This window comes from Gouania willdenowi, chromosome 7 (assembly GCF_900634775.1).
Source record: "Gouania willdenowi chromosome 7, fGouWil2.1, whole genome shotgun sequence".
Classification (NCBI taxonomy): Eukaryota; Metazoa; Chordata; class Actinopteri; order Blenniiformes; family Gobiesocidae; genus Gouania; species Gouania willdenowi.
The window spans coordinates 7,475,852-7,500,655 of NC_041050.1; the positions used below are offsets into that span (position 1 = coordinate 7,475,852).

A 24,804-nucleotide genomic window follows, 5' to 3' on the forward strand; every position below is an offset into this window, starting at 1 on the left:
ATTGAACCATTAATATTCAGGCAATAAAACTGATAAATATAAAAAATAAAATCATAGTAAATGTTTGTATTATTAATACTGTATTATCAATACTGTATTATTAATACTAGTTATATTATGATTATATTGTTATTAAAGAAAAATAAAAAAATTAAATTAGAAAAAAATAAGAAAAGTAAAAATAAGTAATAAGTAATATAAATAAATAAATACAAAACAAATAATTAACCTGCCTGTGTTATATATAACTTTTATGACATTTACCACAAAAGGAGCTTCTTTGAATATGTCCCCTTTAAACAGGCACTTAAACTTTAAAAACAAGTCATAGCGTACACGTAAAATTTTAATGACAGACTTTTGAAATGTACCACGTACCCCCTGCAATGTGTTCACGTACAGCTAGAGGTACGCGTACCCCTGGTTGGGAAACACTGCCTTAGACTAACATCTGACACCTGCACAGGATAAAGTTTGTACAGAAGAGGAATGAATGAATAAAACTATTCAGGTGAAGCATTCTGTGTCAGCGAGTGTCTCAACTAAGCAGACACAATAATTGGTGTTCGGTGTGTAAAGTGTGTGTCATTTATATATATATACATATACATAAAAATAATTTGCCATACTACAGACTATAAACATCCAACCCTGTCATTTACAGTGAAAACATGAAGCCAATTAGTGAAGAGCATCGCTAAGGTTATTTACAACCCCTTCACGCCACCAATGACAGCTTAGTTCCAGACACACACTAATCATACAATGTGGATCCCAGGCTTGTGCTCACGCGCTCGCCGGAAGCAAAAAGAGAAATGACCATCGCAAACCTGTCGCTTTGAAAAATGTCCAAATAAGAAATGTGTGACTAAGAGGACGATTTTCCATTTTCCTCACAAACATGTTCTTTATGAATCATCAATGTTGGCAGACATAAAGAAATAATGCACATCAGCTTTTAAGGTGGAAAGAAACACACAAATATATACATATACCAATATCATGTGTATATCTATAACTTGTACTATGTAATAAAATTGTTGATTTATGGAACAATCATTTATTATAATATTGCATCCTTTGTTATTGGCTGATACCGATATCAATACGATACGATAACAGCCCACATTTTACATACTTTTATTACTTATTTCATATTGTGGAATGTATGATGATTTTTTTTTTTTTACCTTTTTTACCTTACATTTTATCAGTTGAATAGAATACTTTAAAAGTAATTGCAAAAACCTGAAAAAACACTTCCATAAATCCAATACAAAACTAAAAAATATATATACATTAAAGTGCAAAATAACCAATAGTTTAACCTAAACTTAATGATTTTCTACAATTTAAGACCTGGAAATATAAATATAAATCAATAATCGCAATATATATGATAGAATAATTTCCAAAATCAAACGTTACTAACAGTTGTTATGACAAAAACAAACTGAGGTACAAATGTTTAACGTTAAATGTACATTTTCTAGAGTTGAATTTAATTAAAAAATGATTTGAGACTGATATTAAAAATCACCCCTAAACATAAAATTTTCTGCAGTTAAATAAAAAAAAGGGAAGAAAAAAGAAAATCTTGAAAAATAACTTAATAAATCTAATAAAAAATGAAATATATACAGTACAAAATAACCAATATTTGAACTAAATGTAAGCATATTCTACAAATTATTATGATAAAAGACTGATATCCAACAGTAGGTATTAGAAAACCTGACTGGGGTACAACATTTTTAACCTTAAATGTAAAAATATTTCACAGTTGAATCGAATAAAAAAATTAAATAAAATAGAAAAAACCTAAAAATAACAATAAATCCAATAAAAAAAAATACTAAATATATACTGTAAAGTACAATTTAAGACAGTGAAAAATAAAATCAATAAATGCAAGTAATTATGATATGAGACCGATATCCAAAATCAATATTGGATCGGGACACCCTAACATCCTACATGATAACTACTGTCTGTTTCAGGGTTCCCACATCTTTAGTCAAATTAAATGCAAGACTTTTTATTTCCATTTCAAATTATATTTAAGACCAACTTCATAATAAACATATTTGGGGGCAAAAAAATACACCAAAAAAAAAAATCTAAATCTCTACAAAAACAAGATGACTACAAAAATAGCCAGAAATCTATTAAATAACAACAAAATACAAAAAAAAATAACAACATTTTTGTTGGACAGGACATTTTCCCCATGTTGTTTATACATTTTTTTTTTTAAAAGATGAATGTTACAATTTATTTTGAAGTGTGACTCAATACAATCATAAAATCATACTCATGTTAAAATGTAAGACTTTCTGATAATTGATTTAAGACATTTTAAATTCATGAATTGAATGCCTTTTAAGACTTTTTAAGGATCTACAGGAACCCCGTATTTCATAATTCCATCTCATTTACATATCACTATCAGCATTGAAAAGGTTACAACAAAATGCTGCATCTCAAGCTTGCAAGGCAGTAAAGCTGCATCAAAAAACCCAGTGATGAACACCAGTGCTCCATCTCAATCCCATTCCCCCTCCTCCTGTGCTCTCCCTGCCCTCGTGTTGAGGCGTTATTGTTTTCCTCTGTCTCTCCTCCTGCTCCTTACAGCTCGTCTCAATAACAGCGATTCCTCAAGAACTGGACAGCGTTCAGCAGATAACGTAGCAGCAGCAGAAACAGCTGCACACAAGCTTTCACCTGTCAAACACCACAACGAGCACCATCTAAAATCATAGTTCACGTCTTCTTCATGCTTCATTTTCTCTCATAAACAGAATACCTACACAGAAACATTGTTTATTTCTGCAAAAACAGGGTTTTTACATCCACTTTATATACAAATAAAGGGAAATAATGTACACTTCATCAATGAAGATGTAGTGATTGGATTAGATTGTCCTTTATTTTATCCCACAGTGGGGAAATTCACATGCTACAGCAGCCAAAGACACAACGAGCATGCAAACAAGAAAGTTAAATACAAAAAGAAAAAATAAGGAAAGCATAAAGTATACAAAAAATAAATTAAATAATACTATATATACATATATATATACTGTATATATATATATATATATATATATATATATATATATATATATATATATATATATATATGTGTGCGGTAAGTGGGGTTTTATATAACTTAACTTGATTAAATAATAAAAAACTTCCATAAAATACAGACAGCACCATGTTAAAATAGCTATATTGTGCTTTATGATTTTTTTAAATAATTTTTAAGGTTGTTAATTTTTGTGTTTTTTTATGCAAATTTTATTGTTCTATATTTTTAAAATAATGTTCCCTTCTCTGCTTTGTTATTAATTATTTTATTAAATTAACAGTATGTCTGTGAGTATTCGTCTAAACCTTTTGATCAATTTTTAACTTGGTCAATCACATTAACAAATTTCTGTGAAGCACTTTGTATATAAGTTTGATATATTGATTGATATTTGATACAAAGAATTCAAAAGTTCACTTTTGGCAATTTGGCTTTACATTAATGGTTAAATCAGAAACAAGAGGTATAGAAACCAATCTCTTGCCATCACATACAACAACCAATAGTTCAATGAACTTAGGAACCAAATACTTTGCACATAATGGGAACATCACGACCCATTGGATTGACCAGAATGCTTGTTTGTTAACTATATGTTTATTTCCTTTAATGCAGTGTGCAAATATGTTGTTCAAATTCACTACATATGGGATACATTGTTGTATTTTTTAAGTTCGTTTAAAAAACAAAACCAAAAAAAAAAAAAAAAAAACGTCGAATAGCACATACCACGTTTCCCCAGTATTCTTTTTTTTTTTTTCACCTTGTCCTGCACATGCTGTCAAAGGTCAACACTACAAGAAGTGCAATCATTATGAGACAGCAATGCATTTTTTGTTATTGTTAATGAATAAATTAGTTTATTTTATTGCTTAATTGTGTCCATCACCAGCCTTCCCTAAGTAAGAGAAGGATATAAATAGGGAGAGCAGTGTTACACCTAGGTGGGGGGGGGGGGATTAACGTTCCTGAGTATTCAGTGAAATGACTTGGTTCCACAGAGTAAAAAAAAATAAATTGTGCGACGTAAAATCATACTTTATGTTGAATTGCCTTTGAAACGATCTATCACACAACTACGTTCCAATAATATTAGTAATTCCCGGAAAAGGTACCCCCCCCCTCAAAAAAGTCTCAGAGAGGCTCTGGACATCCGCTCATAGAATATCCATGTCAAATTACAGCCCTATTCAAGAGCATTAACGAGGAGCAGTCATTTGAAATTGGTATTTATCAATGATTCAGTACCACCACACTGTCGCAATATTTGATTCACAAATAAATGAGAAAGCAACTTAATGGAACATGCCTAAAAAAGGGGGGAGGCATAATCGTAATCTATGTTAAATTACCGATATATCACACGACTATATTCCCATAAATTTGGAAATGACCGGAAATGGTAGGTGGGCCCCCGGGCCGCATTTCAAAAAAAGGGCTCCAAGCGTCTCATCAAATTCATTCATAGACTATTCATACCAACTGCTTTCCGATCTAACAAGAACTAAGTAGTTCATTTGAAAAATATGTGTCAATGATTCAGTACCACCAACCGTTGTAATATTTGACTCGCAAATCAATGAGAAATACATTTGGGGCCCCAAATTGAAAATTGGGCCCGAGAGTTGATGCGTACACATCCATAGATTATAACGACCAAATTTTAGCCCGATCCATTCACGAATTACAGAGGAGGAGGAGGAAGAAGGAGAAGGAGAAGGAGAAGGAGAAGGAGAAGGAGGAGAAGGAGGAGGAGGAGGAGGAGAAGAAGAAGGAGAAGAGACGTAGAAGAGACGAAGAAGGAAGAAGAAGAAGAGAAGAAGAAGAAGAAGAAGAAGAAGAAGAGAAGAAGAAGACGAAGAAGAAGAAGAAGAAGAAGAAGAAGAGAAAGAAGAAGAAAGAAGCGAAGAAGGCAAGAGAACGAAGAAGAAGAAGAAGAAGAGAAGAAGAAAGAATGAAGAAGAAGAAGGCAGAGAAGAGTAGAGATTATAGATGTTTTGTTAAAGTGTACTCAGGGGACTGACCAAAACTGACAAAGTTTACTGTAGCACGACTGCGAGAGTTAAAATTGCAAGTTCCACATCAACTTTACAAGGTTCCTTTGCGTCTGGTGAACTTAGCAACAAAATGCCACAGTTGATAATAAACCTTGTTGCCAATTTCTCTGTTTATATTACTTTAGTTAGGAAAAAAAGCCTTGCAGTTCACCTCCCAAGCAGTTGACATTTGAGAACAACAATAAACTACAACACAGAGGCAAGCTGCTAAGTTGGAAGACAGCAATGGCTTCTGGCACATATTGAAAGTTGAAGGTTCTGTACAATGCAGCCTATAAAAAGCTTTTCTCTCTGTTTGTTCTTCCCTGGTCAAGGTTCCTCAGAGGTTTGGCTTGTACCTGCCAGAGGAAACAGCGCTTTCAAGGCTGACTTCATTAGATGGACAACCAGGAAAGAAAAGAGGCTTTTAAGACTGCTTTAAAGAAAATGTGTCAAGCAACCTGGCATATGGTGTGTGTGTGTGTGTGTGTGTGTGTGTGTGTGTGTGTGTGTGTGTGTGTGTGTGTGTGTACGATTGGGTTTTGAGGAGCATGGGCTAGGGTGTCATGTTGAGTTCCATCAACCAAGCTCTCATGCTTTATCAAGACATCTCGTATGTACAGTATAGTGCAATGCACAGGACAAACGTGATGTGAAAGAAAAGGTTTTCACTTATAGAAATACAACAATTTACAGGATGAAACAGAATATTACTTCCAATACTTTATGAAGATTAATAAAGCAAAATACTGTGGAACCATGCCGCTATAAAGATATTAGGGCTGCATGATTATGACCAATATTATAATCACAATTATTTATCACGCTAGGGGAAAATCTGTATTATTTGCACTACTTTATGAACAGTTTACAGTGCAAAATAAAGCTTTAAATTAAAAAAAAATACAAAACAGAAATTAACCCAATAATTTTAAAATGTACCAAGGATTAACTGAATAAATACACTATTACAAAGTGCTTTCACAAAATGCAACTCATTGGAAACAATCACAGCTCTCATTATCCACCAAATGACTCAATGCTGACTAAAGGTTAAGAAAGTGCCTGATTAAATATGCAGCAGAGCTCACACTGTAATTGTTAATATGTCAACGATATGGTTTATTTAATCGTGGCAAACCAAAATCATCATCACGATTAGAATTCAATAATTGTGCAGCCCTAAAAGATATTACATAAATATGTGAAATAATGCTCAGACAGGGGAGAAAAAGAGGTGGCTTGGGGGGGGTTCATACTGTATATCCCCAAAATATGCACTATGTCCCCCACTCATTTTTCTCCTTCCTTATCTCCTCAGTAGAAAAGCCCGGACAGTCCTCTACCCAGTCACTTCCACCAGTTCCTCTGGGGATTTCTTTAGTAAATCAACCATTTTATAAAACCTCAGTGATCTTAATCTAATTAGGTTGTCTGTAATACCAAATATAATATAGCTGCTTAGTTGTTTAAATATTGTAGATGTTTCCCTGCTGTTATGTTTTTGGCCATATGTGCCTGTTTTTGTCTCCCTCCAGCCTCGGATCCAGCCAAGATTCAGGCTGTGGCTGAGTGGCCTACCCCCACATCCCGAAAGAACTTACAAAGATTCTTTGCTATTTTTACAGGCGATTTATCAAGGATTTCAGCAGAGTTGCCGCCCCGCTCACTCGCCTTACCTCGAGCTCCATTCCCTTCACCTGGACCTCTGATGCTCAGAGTGCGTTTGACCTGCTCAAACGGAGGTTCACCACTGCACCTGTACTCATCCATCCAGACCCCAGTCGACAGTTTGTTGTGGAGGTGGATGCATCCGATCTAGGTGTGGGTGCCATTCTGTCCCAACGCTCTGCTGAGACCAACAAGCTACACCCATGTGCTTTTTTTTTCGAAGAGGCTTTCTGAGGCGGAGAGAAACTATGACATAGGTAACCGTGAGCTATTGGCTGTAGTTTCAGCCCTCCAAGAATGGAGACACTGGTTGGAGGGGGCGCAGCAATCCTTTATCATTTGGACTGACCACAAGAACCTTTCTTACCTCCGGTCAGCACAAAGGCTCAACCCCCGCCAAGCACGTTGGGCCCTTTTTTTAAGCAGGTTCAACTTCACTTTGACCTACCGACCAGGCTCAAAGAACGGCAAGCCTGATGCCTTGTCCCGGCTTTACACTTCTGACCCTGTTGAATCTGTTCCAGGCACCATACTGCCCCTTCCTGTGTGGTTGCTGCTGCCCACTGGGAGATTGAAGACACAGTCATGGAGGCCCAACGCTCGGAGCCGGATCCCGGTCAGGGTCCGCCTAATCGCCTTTTTGTCCCAGCCTCAGTTCGTTCCCAAGTTCTCCAGTGGGGCCACTCCTCCAAGCTCTGCTGCCACCCAGGTATCCAACGCACTATGACCTTCATTAAACAGAGATTTTGGTGGCCCTCTATGGGTTCTGACGTCCGTGAGTTTGTGTCTGCTTGTGATATCTGTGCCCGTAGCAAGTCATCTCACTTGCCTCCTGCCGGTTTGCTGCATCCTCTTCCGGTGCCCTCACGACCCTGGTCTAATATTGCGGTGGACTTTGTTACCGGCCTGCCCCAATCCGAAGGTAATTCAGTTATCCTAACCATTATCGATCGTTTCTCCAAGGGAGTCCATTTTGTCCCCCTTCCCAAACTCCCATCTGCCTTGGAGACGGCTAACTTGTTAGTCAACATTTTCGTTTACACGGGATCCCTGTGGACATCGTATCGGATCGTGGACCTCAATTCTCTTCACAAGTATGGAGAGCATTCTGTCAGGCCATTGGAGCATCAGCCAGCCTTTCCTCAGGTTTTCATCCACAGTCAAACGGTCAGGCAGAGAGGGCAAACCAATGTCTCGAAACTGCCCTTCGTTGTGTGACAGCCCGCCATCCTACTGCTTGGTCCACTTTTCTTCCTTGGGTTGAATATGCCACAATTCCATGTCAAGTTCTGCTACTGGACTCTCTCCTTTCATGGCTTCTCTTGGTTTCCAGCCGCCTCTGTTTCCTGCACAAGAACGGGAGGTGGCTGTCCCATCTGTTCAGGCCCATCTTCGTCGGTGCCGAGCCGTTTGGAATACCGTCCGTTCTGCCCTCACACGTCTGTAGCCAGCAAACTGCCAACCGCCGTCGCACGGCAGCACCGGTCTACCAAACGGGACAGGGGTGTGGCTCTCTTCCCGTGATCTGCCCCTCCAAGTGGACTGCAAGAAACTGGCTCCGAGGTATGTGGGACCATACGAGATTGAGAAGATTGTGAACCCCGTCTCTGTCAAACTTAAATTGCCCGCTGCTCTACGAGTTCATCCTGTGTTCCACGTTTCCTTGATCAAGCCCGTCATGTCCAGTCCTTTGTGCCCTCCGGCCGTCCCCCCGCCTCCCCCGGCTCGTTGAGGGTCACCCTGCCTTCACGGTTAGTCGGATCCTGGATGTGCGCCGCCGGGGGCGTGGATTCCAATTTCTTGTTGATTGGGAGGGTTATGGCCCTGAGGAGCGGTCGTGGGTTTCTCGTCGCCTTATCCTGGACCCTGGTCTACTGAGGGACTTCTATCGCCGGTTCCCTGACAGGCCTGGTAGGACGCCAGGAGGCGTCCGTTGAGGGGGGGGTCCTGTTATGTTTTTGGCCATATGTGCCTTTTTGTCTCCCTCTTGTGGCTCTTTGTTTTTCTTTTAGGCTTGGTCCTGGTGGGGCGTGGACTCCGAGCAGGCACACCTGGTTCCAATTACTCATCACTGCAATACAAAAGCCTCAGACTCACCTCCACTCATGTTGGATTGTTCGTCTATGCTGCGGTACTTCTGCTCTAGATATCCTGAAGTCTATGCCTTTTGCCAAGTTTTATTTTTGATTCTGGACTTTTATTCCTCTAGTACCCGAGCCTGCTCTGGAGCCACTCCCAGGATCAAGCCAAGCCAAGAGGACACTTTTTGTTAAATAAATTCACGTCGACCCACACTTTGGGTGTTGTGTTTGTTTATGGGTCCAACTTAACAACCCTAACACCTGCCTCTCTAAAAAAGGCTTCTGCTAAAGATTATTAATATTTATCAATTTACCAGGATAGTGCATGTGTTGATTTTTGCAAATCCTTATTTTTCTTCCATTTTCAGCTTCTGATATCTCAGGAATTACATCACATAGGAAACTGAACGTTGGTATAGAAACAACTCCACCCACTCTCTCAGAATATACAAAAAAAGATCTGCTATACATTCTATCTGGTGGATCTGTCAGCCCCTAAAAATTGAAAAAATGTTTGTTGGGGTTTGGGTCTTCAGTAAACAACTCAGCATATGCCTCAGCTTCCTGTAATTTGATCAGCTTTGAACTATGTACATAGACTGTTTACATCACTAATGATTAGTCACATATATGCATTGGTTCTTGGGTGATAGTCTCTTGAATTGCAAAAATACTATTTTCATTGATCCACAAGTGCATGTAAGAAAAAATCTAATTTCTGTTTTAATTTATAGCATAAAGACGACTCTTTCTTGGAATATAAAACATTTTTCTTTATTCGACTTCTTTATTTTTACATGAGGCCATTGCAGCTTGCCTCTGTGTTTTATAATCATTTGTTGTTTATCCGACTGCATCTTTAAACTCCTGCATTCTACATTTGGCCAATAGTGGAACTCTATTTTATAGATCATGGCTCTGAGTAGGGCTATGCGGTATGCACCAAAATTCCTCTCTCAGTATTTTTCCTCAAAATGGTGATATACAATATAAATCCCGATAATTTTCCAGAAAGACAATTCAGGGTTAAATTTGCTGATGCAATATGCCACACTGGTACATTTACTATTAATCAGTTGATGGGCTTCTATGTTGTAAAATCAAGACATTTTTGGTCGTAAATGTTCAATGTTAAATATTCAAAGGTGGCCATACCGGATTTTCCAAAAATGGCAATGCCGGCCACGGTTAATGTCGAATTATATTTAGAATCCCTGAGATCCAGAACCGTAGAAATTTATTTTTCATTTTTAATTATGTGACTTTTGGTTGGCGAGTAACAGAAAAAACAGTTTTTGGGAGGCCACCATTTTGAACTGTCCAACATGGCAACCCTGCTGAGAATTGGCTACGGCTTCCTGGTAGATTTGAATACAGCAGGTCAAAAACTGCAAGCACGCCTAATTTCATGCTTTTAGACAAATTTGGACAATTCTGAGAAATCAATCTAACTGTGCTTCTAGCAAAAGCAGCAACTCCAAAAATGAGTATTTTAATACAAAATAAGCTGTAAAAAAATAAAAATAAAATAATAATAATAATAATAATATCGATATAGGCGATATTGTAATATTCTATATCGCCAAAATATAAATCTCAATACAACGTCCAGCCCTCGCCCTGATTAGCCTGTTCTAATGCTCACAGTGTAGTTCGAGCCACCTTTAACATCTTCATGCAACATAAGCACTGACATTGAAAATAAGGGGTGTGAAAAAAAATCGAATTCACGATATATCGCAATTTTTTGGGCGCCAATATTAAATCAATTTTTCTTATTTAAATTTTTTAATCTAAACAGTTTTAATTTAAAATGTATAATTTTTTTATATTTAATCGACATTTTTGTGTATTTGTGCAATATTTCAGTGGTGGTTACAATGCTTTCAATGTGTTGCAATGATTATTTGATGCACTTTGATTTTATGATGGCAGTGTGTAATGCCTGTATATTTATGTATGCACAGACATCTTATTTTCATATAATCTGTTCAGATCGGTGTTTAAACTCACACAATAGGATAAATTATAATTTTTTTTCTTATTTTTGTGCATTGTCAGTAACTCAGGGTGATTCATCCTTAATGTTCTCACTTACAGTTGTTACAATGCCATCATTATGTTGTCATGGTTACTTTGAGACTTTTACAAAGTAGTTTCAGTGAAAAGAAACTTGTTGCACTGTGTGTAACAATGCATTTTCTTTTTTTCAGTGAAAATGTGCAAAAAACAACTAATAATAAATAATAAATAGGATGTTTTGAAGCAAATAGTTTTGAGTCAATTTGTTCTCTGAATGATCAATATCTTCTGATGAACATATACAGAGACTTGATTTTTCATCTCGACATTTCATTTTGGTATTACCTAGGTAGAATATCGCGATAATATCGTATCGTGTCCCAAGTATCGTGATACGTATCATATTGCAACATCCTTGCCACTACTCACCCCTATTGAAAATGAAGTTTTACTCCAAATTGAAAAATAAATCCTCTGCCAAACACGACACATCTGTGAGTACAAATCGGGTTTGGATCAGACAGATGTGAGCCGGCTCTGGACAAATGTATTTTATTTTCTCTTCAGGGAAGGGCTTAGTGGGTCTGACTGCAGGGGTTGGGTGCCCCACATCCCACCAGAGCGCTGAGGGGTGGCAGAGGTGAAAGCAGACATGTGTGGGATAGAAAAGCCAGGATGAGGCAGATGTCACCCCCTCCCCTTGCCTAAATAAGTTATGCTCTAGATCCTTTTATCTACAAATGCTAACAGGTACTAGTGAGCTCCGTGGGGGGAAATAAGAGAAAGGAGTAAAAAAAAAAACCTAAAAAACAACAGAGAAAGAGGCAGGTTGAGCTGTGCCGATAACTGATGTGAGAGGCTTAAAAGAGCTTTTCAATTGTCATGGTGTGTTTCTGATCAGACGCAGCTGCTTTTTTCACATTTACACTTACAATAAAAATACAGAAAGGCAATAAATCATTTTAGGATGAAATGAAGGAAGGGAGGAAACAAGACCTGGAGCTTTTAACGTTTTAACGACTGGCTTCAGGGGAATTAAAGCTTTAGATGGTTTTTTTTTTTTCTCTCCTAGAATCGATCACAGAAATAGCACGCATGCACTCCTGCAAGAATTTAAGCTCTTTGGTCCAAGCATAGGAGATACTCCAATAAATAAAAGACAGAATCACATATAGACAATACCCAGCATTCAATGCAACATCAGCATAATTCATACCTAATCCAACCTAATCCCTTACAATAAAATAAAACATTCCCAGAAACCCGACACGCCACCCAAATGCTGTGTGTACAGGAGTCAGTGAGTGTGAAATGGATGCAGCGGAGCCCCCCCCCCCCCCCTCGTCCGTCCGCCTCAGCCAGCTGGCAGCCATCCCAACACTTCCCCTTCAAAACACTGACTCCCCAAAACCCGGCGTGCTTTGATATCAGAGAGCCTCTAGCTACCCAGACAGCTGGAAGTTATTATTCAGCAGCGCTGGCCACAAAGAGCTGTTTCCATAATAAAAGATCACATTTTTGTTTGCAGCACAATGCTCTCTTCGACATGTTTGTTACAACACGGGAGGGAAATTTCACCTCGTCTATTCACAGTGAAATATTGGATGCACTGTAGAACAGATTAATATATCGTCTGACTTATCACAATATACAGTTACACTGACCACTTAAAATATTACAATAAGTCATTATTTGTTGTCCAGCTTTAGCCTCAGTATAAGGCCAAAGCAACACCAGCTGTTTTTACGACTCAGGTTCCTGAACTTATTATTATTTAATTACAAATAATGACTGAGGCTGTATACGCCGTACTACACACCAGTGTTTCTCAAATGGGGGTACTTGTACCCCTAGGGGTATGCAATGGCACTACAGGGCAATTGAGAGAGAGAGAGAGGAGAGAAGCGAGGAGACGAGGAGAGAGAGAGAGAGATGAGAGGAGAGGTGAAAAAAAACCAAATGAAAGCATTAAAAATATGGGAGTTTATTTTTTAATAAAAATGATTATCATACTAAATATTACCAGCAACTCACAAAACGACAACAAAAACACACCCAAACAGAAAATATATATTTTCAGAATCTTTCAGAATCAGATTTCAGATTGTCATAGTACAAAACATTCTGTGGGTTTTTAAAAAAATGGCTGGCACTGAATGAGTTAAGTATTGTTTAAAAAGAAAGTAAAGTAATTTGCGACATTTCTACACCCAACATTATGATCAACGGACATTGTGAAACTACAAAAAATGAAATGACCAGAACACATAGTCGACCAATCAGATTAAACGTAACCATGGCGCCAAAACAGCATTGACTAATGGTTATTTTCTCATTTCCAGAGTTCATAAATAATACGCTATACTTAGATTATGAGAACTTTTTTCTAATATAGAGTAATTCAATGGGGTATTTTATTTTTTAAATATTGTACATTTTTACAAACCTTTTATTTTATACAGATGACCTTTGGGGAAAATTAATAAAGTTCCAATTGTGCAAGGACTTGGTCTCTTTCCATGAGATGTTTACCAAAAGTAAAAGGGGTGAGTGAAAGTAATTAATAAGTTTTATTTTAAGTACGATTTAAAGCTACTTTTTAATTGTCTCTAGTATTGTATGTAAGACTTACTTGTACTTGTACAATTAAAAAAGTAAAACAAACATGAGTAGAATATATCAATCATCTTTACACCTCTGACAATGTCAATGAGAATACATTTACAAAACATTTATTGATCTATGATGCCTATTCTATGTCTTCATCTGATAAACAATGATGGTCGTCAGCAGCTTTAAAACACATGAGCAGATCTGGTATGAGAACAGATCATTTTAAACTGATTACTCCTCCTGTGTCTTCAAAAAAAAAAAAAAAAAACCCGAGCCACTGGGGTGTTTCTCAACACAAAGTTATAACTAAATGAAACTATAATTTGCCTGTGTAGCAGTGTAATTTTCACCACTTTAAATTGTGTGCTACTGCTCTCACTCCCTGACACAATCCCCACCCCCCTTTACGCTCTAAAACCCAGAGGAGGTTTGACCTGCTTTTTTGGCTGTTACTCGCAGCAGACCACTGGAGAAAACATGACAGCGAGAGGAAACTGTGGGCTGATAATTGAGATTTGAATCATGGCGTTTGTGTGTGTGTGTGTGTGCATGATTCACCTCATTTTCATTTTGCAGAGGAGGCGGTAGCTCCATCAGCGCCAGCTGGATCACCGTTTCCCACACATCTGTGTGCGGACCACTCGCTGTCATTTTAAACTGGACTGGTTCATCAAGGCTGGCTCCTTCTCTCAGAGCAAAGATAGATCCATCATTCCGAACGCTAAAGTTAGGGTCACTGCTTTGGAAGACCACCGCTTTGTTTCCCACGCAGTCGTCAAACTTCACTGTAGGAGGAGAAAAAAACAGACAGAATGTTCATACTTACAAAACACAATCATTAAACTGTTGGTTTGAAGACACAGACATGTAAGCACTACATTCATACATGTACATTAGTTACCTGCAGTGTACAGGCTTGAGTTAAAGTGAAATGCAGACTACCGTAGTCAATATTTCTGGAATTAGCATGAAACCAGCACAAACTTCATTGTTAACCTTTGTTATAAATTCAATAAATAACAAGTAATCCACTCTTGAGGCTTGTCTTCTGTGCTCTCATTATATTTCTGTTTAAATTGTTGTGAATGTGGTACATTTCGGTTATCAATACCTTTTTATAGATATAATTCAATGGTGTTTTTAATCTTCTTTTTAAAAAATGTGCAGCAAGCTCAAAGCAATGTGGTTGTCTGACTGATTTTTATGATAACTGCTCCATAATATAGTAAATGTGAAAAGCAATGTACTAGATCAGTGTTTCTCAAATTGAGGGTCTGTGTACCCCTAGGGGTACGCAGTTGCACTACAGCGGGGAACTTGAGAGGAATAAATTGGAAATGAACAAAGCACTAAAAATATGTTTATTTTAGATAGAAATGATAATCATAATATTGATGATGAAGCTGATTAGAACTGAAAATACAAAGATCAGTCTTGGTCCCACACCACGTGGGAGATGACCCAATCAATTCAGGAGACAGTTACAATGGGATTCTTTTAACAACGTGTTATCAATCGTTGATTACATCAAGTTGTTTAGTGTCTGATAGGAGTGTCCCGATCCGATAACAATATCAATCCGACATCAGCCTGAAAACGAATATTGGATACAAACTTCCGAATTTCCGTTTTTTTCCCCCAATTCATTTTTTTAAATTATTTTATTCAATTGTAGATTATTGTAGATAGTATTTTGAAGGTAAAAATTCATGTAACCAATTGACTAATAATAAATGGGTCAGTTTTTCTCATGCCTACTGTTGCTGACTATTGTTCTCTGTTTGAGTAACATCAAGCATTTTCTAACATTCCACACTACAAAATAAGTCATTATTAGGGATGTAACGATTCACTCAACTCCCGATACGATTCGATTCACGATACTGAATTCACTATGAGATTCTCTCACAATTTATTTTACAAAATGGGACTGCAGACATGATGACTGAAAAATATTCCTTTATTTTTTTTTGGGTTCAAAACTATAAAAAACTGTACTGTTTTCCTTTTATTTTTCATTGTCAAAATTGATAAACTATTCAAAACAATGCAATTGAACTAAAATAATTCTTGAATGAAATAAATAAAGGAATAATACAAATAAAAAAATAAGCCTATTAATTTAAATTCTGGTTCTATAGTAAACAATGCAAAACAGCATAATAGTCTTTTTCGTTTTTAAAAGTGCAACTGAAAATGTATTTTGTGACTTAACAATTGGACTTTTTAAAAAAAAAAAAAACAGTCATTTTTACTGTATTTAGGTCAGATATTTGTTTGGACCAGCAGAGGACGCTGGTAACCCAGTGGTCGGTTGGCATGCAGATATCTTTCAGTGAAGAAGAGATGCTATGCTAGTAGACAGAGCTAATAGAAAAACGTGACTTTTACAGATTTTCACATAATATTACAGATATTCTTTCGGTGCTAAAGGGGTAAGGAATCATTTACGAATATGTTTAAGAGTAGAAGGCAGCCAGAAAGAAAGTAGTAGCAGATTCCGCCCGCCGCCAACACTTCTGGATAAAAAAAGTACTGCGATTCAATTTTCACAGTATCGATGTGAACAGTGATACCTATGAATCGATTTTTAACTGCCTTACGAGTAATCGTTACATCCCTAGTCATTATAATTTTTTTATTAAATAAAAAGTTCTAATAAAAGTATGTATGATTCATGCTGATATCAGATCAATATCGATATCAGCCGATACGCAAGGCTGCAATATCGGTATCATAGCGGAAATGAAAAAGTTGTATCGGGACATCCCTAGTATCTGAGCTAATTGTTGTAGTCGGAAAAGGGAGGGTACTTGTGAAAGTTTTGAGAGCCACTGTACTTGATGATACTGAAAGCTTAAGATGTAAATGTCATTTAATGTTTATTGTTTGGTGATTGCTATTGTACACATTTCATCAGAAACACCATGAAAAGAAATACAGTACGTGTAAAGTCTGATCATCAGACGTTGATATTCTGTTTGGTTAATAAAATGCCTTCCAAACGGCTGCTATATTGAGTGATACTAAAAGCTAAATCTGAGTGGAACCTCCTTCTATGCAAAATATTCTCAACTCATCTGATCCAAACAAACGCAGGCGTTAACAAAAAGCTTTCTTACTGTTATTTATTTATTATTCTTACTCTTCTTATTTGCTTTCCTTGTTGCTTAATCCAATTCCAATCTATTTTTCATTTTCTATATCATTATTTGTGCAGATTTTCGGTGATTAGATTTGGAAGGAGGGGGAGACAAAAACAAATCTACCAGTTGGCAAATATATTTCTGAAAAATCCAATCTTTGATGGGAGCCTCAACACATTCCCAACGAGAATAATTCAAGAGTCAAAAACGGGCTTTTCCTTCATTGTATTTCTAAGTGCTTGTATTGGTGAAATATTAATGCATTGAGCAGAAAGGAGAATTTTGACGCTCCGTTGACCCTCACTCAATTATTGTCTTCCACCTCTGTGAGACAGGCAATCAGCCAATGGTGCAGCAGGACTGCAGTAAAGGCTAGGGAACCCTGTAAAAATGGGCTTTAACATGAGCAAAATGGAAATGACAAAGGAAGTCATTCACTAATATTACCGACAGCATGGACCCTTCAGTCCAGACGGTCGTATAAAAAGTTTAAGGGAAGTCTGATAATAGGCAGGCTTTGTCTTCCCTTTATCAATGATTCCCAAAGTGTGGCTATTAAAGGTAGTGAAGGTTGGCTGGGAGAGGTCATTGGCAATGAGCGCATAATTGGTTTAAGTATGAATCAAGCTTAGAATTAATAACTGCCAATCTGAAGTTGATCAAAACTCATATTACGGCACAATTAAATTCTGTGTAAATCCACGTTTATCGTACCTATTTTATTTATTTTTCCTTCTTCTGCTATTGATAGTATAGGTGAGAACCTCTGGGTACCTCATGATACGCAATACAAAGCTCACAATAACGACTAGTTCACAATATGACAAATAGTGCGAATATCGATATATTGGTCATAAATCAATCTAAGATCATGTGACATAAGAAAAAAAAGATTAAGTGAAAAAAAAACAATTTTTATTTTATTTCTCTGAAAGACAATAAATTGAAAACGTGTCCTATGAACAGTGACACTATTTTAGTGCAACATTCTGTAAATAAGTGTCAACATACCAATGTAAATGAATAAGTATCTCCAATAGTGCTTTCTGTAAACAATAAATAGGGTCTTTCTTACCAGTGACACCATTATAGTGCAATATTCCAGTAAACAATATATTGGTTCCTTCAACAAACTGACAACATATGTGAAGACCTACCGGCACATTTTAGTGAAAAAGCAGAAAAGGTTTTGACAAATAAATAAATAAATTTAAAAAAAATAAATCGGTACTGAGCGCGAACACATCAATAATCAATTGTGAGAAAAAATATGTTATATCGTGATATATCGCCGTATCAAGATATCGTCACACTCCTAATTGGTAGAGGTGTTCACAAGACTTGGCCAAGACCAGATTGGACTGAAACCAAGACAAGACCAATGCTGTGTTCAAAATGGCATAATAGTAGTGGGTGAAGCAGCCATGAAATCTGTTTCAGTGAATAGCTTTAGTTCCAAAATATCTCACACACTCCAAAAAAGCCCATGGATGTTAGACTGCAGACTGCATTACAAGGGAGTAAACTCTAAAACATACTTCTGGTGATTCTTGATCTGGCACCTAATTATGGTGCATTTTGGATTATAACTTGGATTAATATTATTATACATCATGTTTAAATAGCGCTTTTCTGGGTACTCAAAGTCGCTTTACAATGAAGGGAGCAGTTTTTTGGGGTTTGGTGCCTTGCTGAAGGGCACCTCTAATAAGTTATTAATGGAAACATAAATAATATATGAAATAAATAGGCCATATATCAAGGGTTTCTAGCTGCTGGAGACAATATTTTTATCAGATAAATACATGGGCTGTGTTTGAAATGGCTTACCAACGTAGTACTCATACTAAGTCTGACGTCAAAATGACTATGTAGTGCATTCACATTAGATAGTATGAAAATGTAGAGCGAGAAATAGCCGGATGTATACTATATCGGGACATTTTCAAGTGTGCACAATGGGCATACTAGTCATACTCAAATGCCCCATGATGCATTGCAAGCTAAACATAATATCGTCTTGGACAGGCTTCAAGGTCAAACATTCCCTTTTCAAAACAAAAGCGTCTCTTCTTGTCTTCAATTAGTTTTTAACCCTTTTGTAAATAGGGCTCTTGTTTTTAAGCAAACTAGAAGTTTTATCAGTAGCACAATGGCGGGTCTCCAAAAATATTCAGAAATGTCGGCATGAATGTGTTGCCGTGAGTTTTATGGATCAAATGACCACATGTTGGTTCTACTTTCTCACTTAGAATGTTTGCTAAACTTTTAAAGGTGGAGAATTAACAAAAAATATTTATCCTCAGTGTGGTTCAAAATGTATCTTGGGAAATGGTCATAATTGTAATATATAGTAGACAGTATTTACTGATTGAGTTTCTAGTGTATAGTTCGGAGTATGACATTTCGAACACAGCCAAATAATTTTGGGAGTCAGGACGAATCAAGACCAAGGTCATAGAAATTCATTTAAAAAAACCATGACAAGGTTAAACAGTTAAAGAGCATTCTCTCTTCAATTTGAATTTTCTTTTCAACACATTTGATCGACAAAAACAAGGCGATTGCAACTCTTAAAAGCACAATATACAAAAACCTCAAATCTTGACAAGCATCAGATTTGAAGCATTTATATAAAGTATCCAAATTGGAATGAAATGCTGTAATCATTAGTTTTTCATAGTTTCTTAGAAGAACACAGGCCTTCAATACTGTATGTGTAGTAGTGCAACATATTGAACGTCCTTTCTTTTCAATTTTGCTTATATGTGGGTTTAAGCAGGATATACGATGAACGTTACTCTTGAGATTGATTTGCACTCTGATTTTTTAAATCTTCACATTAGGACTTAGATTGCATAAATATATATAAAAAACAAAGAAATAAAAAATATTATGAAACATCATAAAAAGATTCAAAGTAGACATAGCATCACTTTACAACAATGTTTGATCAATTAAAAAAACGTGGTCAAAGATAGAGCGCAAAATGGGTTTATATTGTGAGCCACTAAACAAAAATGTGTATCTGCTGTGAAGAAACAGTATAATGGCAGTAGAGCACAATAAAGCACAGCACCAACAATAAAGACAAGCTGTAAAACCAGACGATGAAATGATCAAATAAATGTATTTATCTTTAATAATAAAACAATAAATAAAAAACATTACCGTTAAAATCTAGAAGATACAACAAAAGATCTATAATCACATTCTAATGAAGTGTGTCTGGGTGTGTGTGTGTGTGTGTTTGTGTGTATCGCTATTTATTTTCCATGATTGCTTGCATGACTTCACAATGACAAGCTGAACTAACTGCAACCGATACCCACACAAAACTGGAATGACAGGCGGCGCAAAGAGTACCCAGAGGGTCTCGTTCTCGCACCAATTAAAGAAAAAGACAGTGCCAGTTTCACCCACACACACACACGCGCACACACACACACACACACACACACACACACACACACACACACACACACACACACACACACACACACACACACACACACACACACACACACACACACACACACACACACACACACACACACACACACACACACACAGGTCGTCTTCACTAAGTTGGGTCAATAGTGCCACGAGACAAATTAGGTTGTCCTGCAACAATGCAATGAAGCCCATTGGTAAAGCACAATAATAAGCGGTCTACAGCCATGGACCTGTGCGCATTGATCTGGCAAATATAACCGACACCCCTGTGAGCCAAGCAGGAAGCCAAGCCTTTCTACAGTCGATGTTGAATGGCCACCACTTGCCTCAAATTATACGTTTTACCACCATGACGAGTTTTGAAGTAGAAACAATGGCTTTTGATTCCGATTATATAAAGATTGCAATAACACAGCACTCACAATAGAAAGTATTACAACTCATCTTAAAGAGTAACTAAAACCCAAAAACACTTCTTTTTTTCTGATGAAAACAAAAGTATTTGGGGTATGAAGACATGTTGTTGATTGCAACTTTAACATTTTAGTCAAACTGCCATCTATGGTTTGAAAACCAGCTTTTACAATAACATTTTGCTATTGGCTGAGAATGGTAGTTTGTAACGATCAGGTGGTCAAAAGTTTTCATTACAGTTTTTCCCAAATTCATTCGAAAAAATACAATACTTAATATAATGTACATTATGTACCATATATGCCATAAAACAGTGAATGTACAAAATATATATGAATTCATTTGTTGTTATTTTAAGAATACAAGTGATTTTTTGGTGCTCAAGTCATGTTCTTCTTCTGTTGCACAATTCTTCTTCACAAAGTAAATTGTGAAGCGACACTGCGCCCAGCAGTTCATGTATGGTACTGTAGCAAAAAATCAAGCAGAATCCTGAATTGACAACATTAAACGACGTGTTGACACAAATTTTTGTAGTCAACATTATCAATTATGTTAAAGGTGCAGTCTGCAACTCTTATAAAAATGACTTTTCGTCATATTTGCTGAAGCTGTCACTATGTAAGGACAGCTTTACGTCAAACTAGTAGTTTGTGTGAAAAAAAAACAGACTCATTGAGTCCCGCCCCTGCTGCGCCTTCAGCCTTTGGCAGATTGCCAGAATGCACCGCGACCGAGCAAAAAGAACCAATCAGAGCGAGGATTGTGTTTGATGGGCTGTCTGACAGCTGTTGGTCACAGGCCCCACCCCTTTCCCGGAGCTCGAGCGCCATCTTTTTTACAGTGTATGGTCTGGAGGAGTGACTTTTCTGCTTGAAAGATAATTACTGCTGCTTGATTTATATTATGTTTGATTTTGTAATTGTTTACACTAGAACTCTGTAGAGCATGTGTTCATGTGCGCACAGCAGCCTCCGTGTGGGCTATTATAAGTGACACTGAGTTGTTGCTGCTGCTGAGGTATGTGAACATTGAGAAGCGCCGCAGTAATATGCTTTTACAGTGCATGTTATATTACTGTGATGTTGCTGTCGGACTAACGTTAGCTTGTTAGCTCCTCTGAAGGAGGGACTTTGGAAAGTTTGGAGGCAGGGCAAGAGATCAGCGGGGAGGGAGGGGGAGAAAGGGATCTAAAAGTTGCGGACTGCACCTTTAATAATCATTTTTGCATAACATTTTATGTTACACACATTGTGGTTGGCGCAAATCTCGAGACGGTCTATATATTTCATTCTATTTTTTCTTTTGCCCCAACAAGAACCTTAAACTCCGCCTATGCCCCACCGCCTCCATCTGTGATGCGTATCTGTTGCATCAAGGACTCAGGAGATACAGCTAATTCACACGTAATTGTGTAATATAGTGAGTTGTAATCAATACAAGAGAACCACAAAGCCCACAAACAGTTCATTGTGTCCTTGGAGAGGAGCAGAAGTAAATCTACTCGGCCCTGCCCCGTAGATCTTCCGCTTTTGTGGAGATTATTATGATTCAACTATGAATAAGATCAATATTTCTTTGTGAAATACGATGCACGGCCGCCCTTTCCAGTAGGCCACATGCCAGATATGCCTCTTGTGCCCCGCCCCCTCCTCCCCACAACTCTATCACATTTGTAACACTGAAAAGCGTAGGATCTCTAGAATACAAAATCAACTGGCAATATTAAAAATCTTGGGATGCACTATATGAAACAAACCTTTTTGTTTACCTACCCTAAAAAAAACAAAATTTCCGACTGCAAAGTCTGTAAAATTCATGTAGTAGATCAAGTTTGACAAAATTTGACACGATACACCAAGAGAAATGTTATTCAATACCAAATCAAGAACATATTGATATATTACCTAATATGTGAAGAGTTATACTGGTTTAAGTGATGATACCCCTTAAACTAAATTTTGTCAATACACAACTCAAAAATCATTGCGCAAAGTTTTTCTTCATGGTGGTTCTTCATTTTCCCTTAAGATTCACAGCAAGTAATCAAGTGGAAATAATAGAACCTAAGCTTTCATTTGGTGTCAATATTACAATTCTGAGGGTACGCAGCAATTATGCATCCGGCGGAAATTGAGGGTTACGTAACAAACCACCACCGTCCTATAAAAACTGGTACCTGTGGACTCTGCAAAAGTAGGTTGATTGAGAGAATTGTGAATGGAGAGTACTGAGAATGTAGTTAGCATTGAAGCTTTCATAGCTTAGACTGGGTGTGTCTTAACAGCACCACGAGCAAGGCCAATAATCACGCCATTCTTTTATTTCTATCCTAGACGCCCAAACCTCACGGTTTAGTTTACTTTTTATCGTTTAGTTTTTTAACTTTTCTAATTAAAATCCAGAGACAAGGGCAAGAAGGGGAGGATAAGAACATCCAAAAAAGGATCTGACCTTCTCGTGGTGTTCTTTGGACAGGGGACAGGAAGGTAGCTGACAAGTTGTTGAAAGGGAAGTGAGAAAGGAAAAGAAAAGTCGGCAGAAACAAGGGTGGCAGAGAAAGGTGAGAGGAGAGGGAGAGATGGGAAGGACAGGGAGGGATGGAGGGAGGATGAAAACGATGATGATGATGATGATGAAATAAAGAATAATCAAGAAAAAGAAAAAAGCTTCCAGGCAAGTGGCTAAAATGGATCTGAGAAGACATAGTTTAAATCCAGAGGTGTAAAGAGTGCTGATATAGATATACTCAAGTAGAAGTACTGTTACTTGATTGAAATTGTACTTAAGTAAGTAGTAGTTGTCTGTCATTTCATTTTCTGTAGTTTCACAATATCAGTTGATCATTTAAAGAAAAAATGAACAAATATACATATACATATATATAATCATTTACTTAATAAGTTGGGTGTAGAATGTAATAAATTCCTTTACTTCTTTTAAAACATACATAAGTACAAGTAAAATTACTGATCTTGAAACTTACTCAAAAAAGTACCCATTACAGCTGGAAGACATATTGAGATTCAAGATATATCGAGTTTTCTATTTTGGCGATATTGAGAATTACAATATTGCCTTAATCAATATATATACTGTATATATATATATAGCTTAGTTTTTTTGTTTCATTAAAAGCACAGTTCGATGATTACTGAGTGCATCCCCTAAACAAGCCACGCTAAAGAACTCACTCACACATGCTGTCTCTTATAAGAGAAAAAGCGTAAAGTGACACATTTTGTGCAACTGTTTGTTAATAATGTTGCCTGTGAGGCATTTTTTATCAGCAAATCTAACCCAGAATTGTCTTTCTATTAAGACTAATATATCTAATATCGCCATTTTGAGAATAAAAGCAACTCAATTACAGTAACATAAGTAATTGTATCCATTACTTTCACCTCCATCTAAATCCCACTGATTCTCATTATAATCACTCAATGTGGACAAGGAAGGTCAAAGTAGAAAAAGAAGGAGGAAAAGAAAAAAAGGTGGACTGGGAGTTAGTTGGAGATGCAAACTGGGAAGGGCAGCGAAATGGGGGGGGGGGGGATTGGCATGGCACTGGGCTTCTGGCTTTGAGAACTGGCTCACATACATCCACATTGGAATGGATGGGATGCTCAGGTGGCTCTTTAAACAGGTTAATTGGGCTGGCCTCCCAGAGATCAAGACAGATGGATGGATGGGAAAAAAGAGGAGGAAAGCAAAGGCAAAACAGTGACAAAGGGGAGCTCAACGAGATGGAAAAGGAGGGCAGGATGAAAAGATGGATGGTGAGAGAGTGTGGACAGTGATCACAGGCACTGTAGGGATATTCAGCCTAATCAGAGTGGAGTACGTTGTACAGTAAGCTGGCCCTCAGGTTCAATAAACACAGCCAGGTCAACTGACTTTGACAGATAAGACGATAGATGGTGAACTAACTTTCAGCAAAAAAAAAAAAAAAAACACTTTTAAAGCCATGTTTGAAGTGCATTAGGAAAAAAGCTAAACAGTGCTTCATATCTCTGTCCTTCAAGAATCCTTTAAAATGTACAACACCAGTATAACCAGCTCACTTTGCAAAAACCTGTTCTTGCTGCTCCGACTAAATATGAGAAAAAAACAACCGTTTAAGGAACAGTTTTAGCATAAATTGCATAAACATAATGCACTTGAAAAGGTTATTTATCAATGCATTACATACATATGTATAGTGTTGACCTTTGACAGCATGTGCAAAGTAGAAAAAAAAAAGCAAAACAGAAAATAAATAGAAAATAATC

General features: G+C 37.2%; 1 protein-coding gene across 2 annotated transcripts in view; it reads right to left on the reverse strand.

Moving 5' to 3' along the window:
- The window catches only part of LOC114466795 (cadherin-4-like), a 393,955-nt gene that overhangs the window by 101,807 nt on the left and 267,344 nt on the right, over window positions 1–24,804 (reverse strand). The window contains exon 6 of one of the 2 annotated variants that reach the window (XM_028452546.1): window positions 21,531–21,545. In XM_028452546.1, coding sequence (XP_028308347.1) covers window positions 21,531–21,545 — 15 coding nt within the window. Of the gene's footprint in view, window positions 1–14,075; window positions 14,280–21,530; window positions 21,546–24,804 lie in introns of those variants that run through there. The other variant, XM_028452545.1, reaches the window with a different exon arrangement.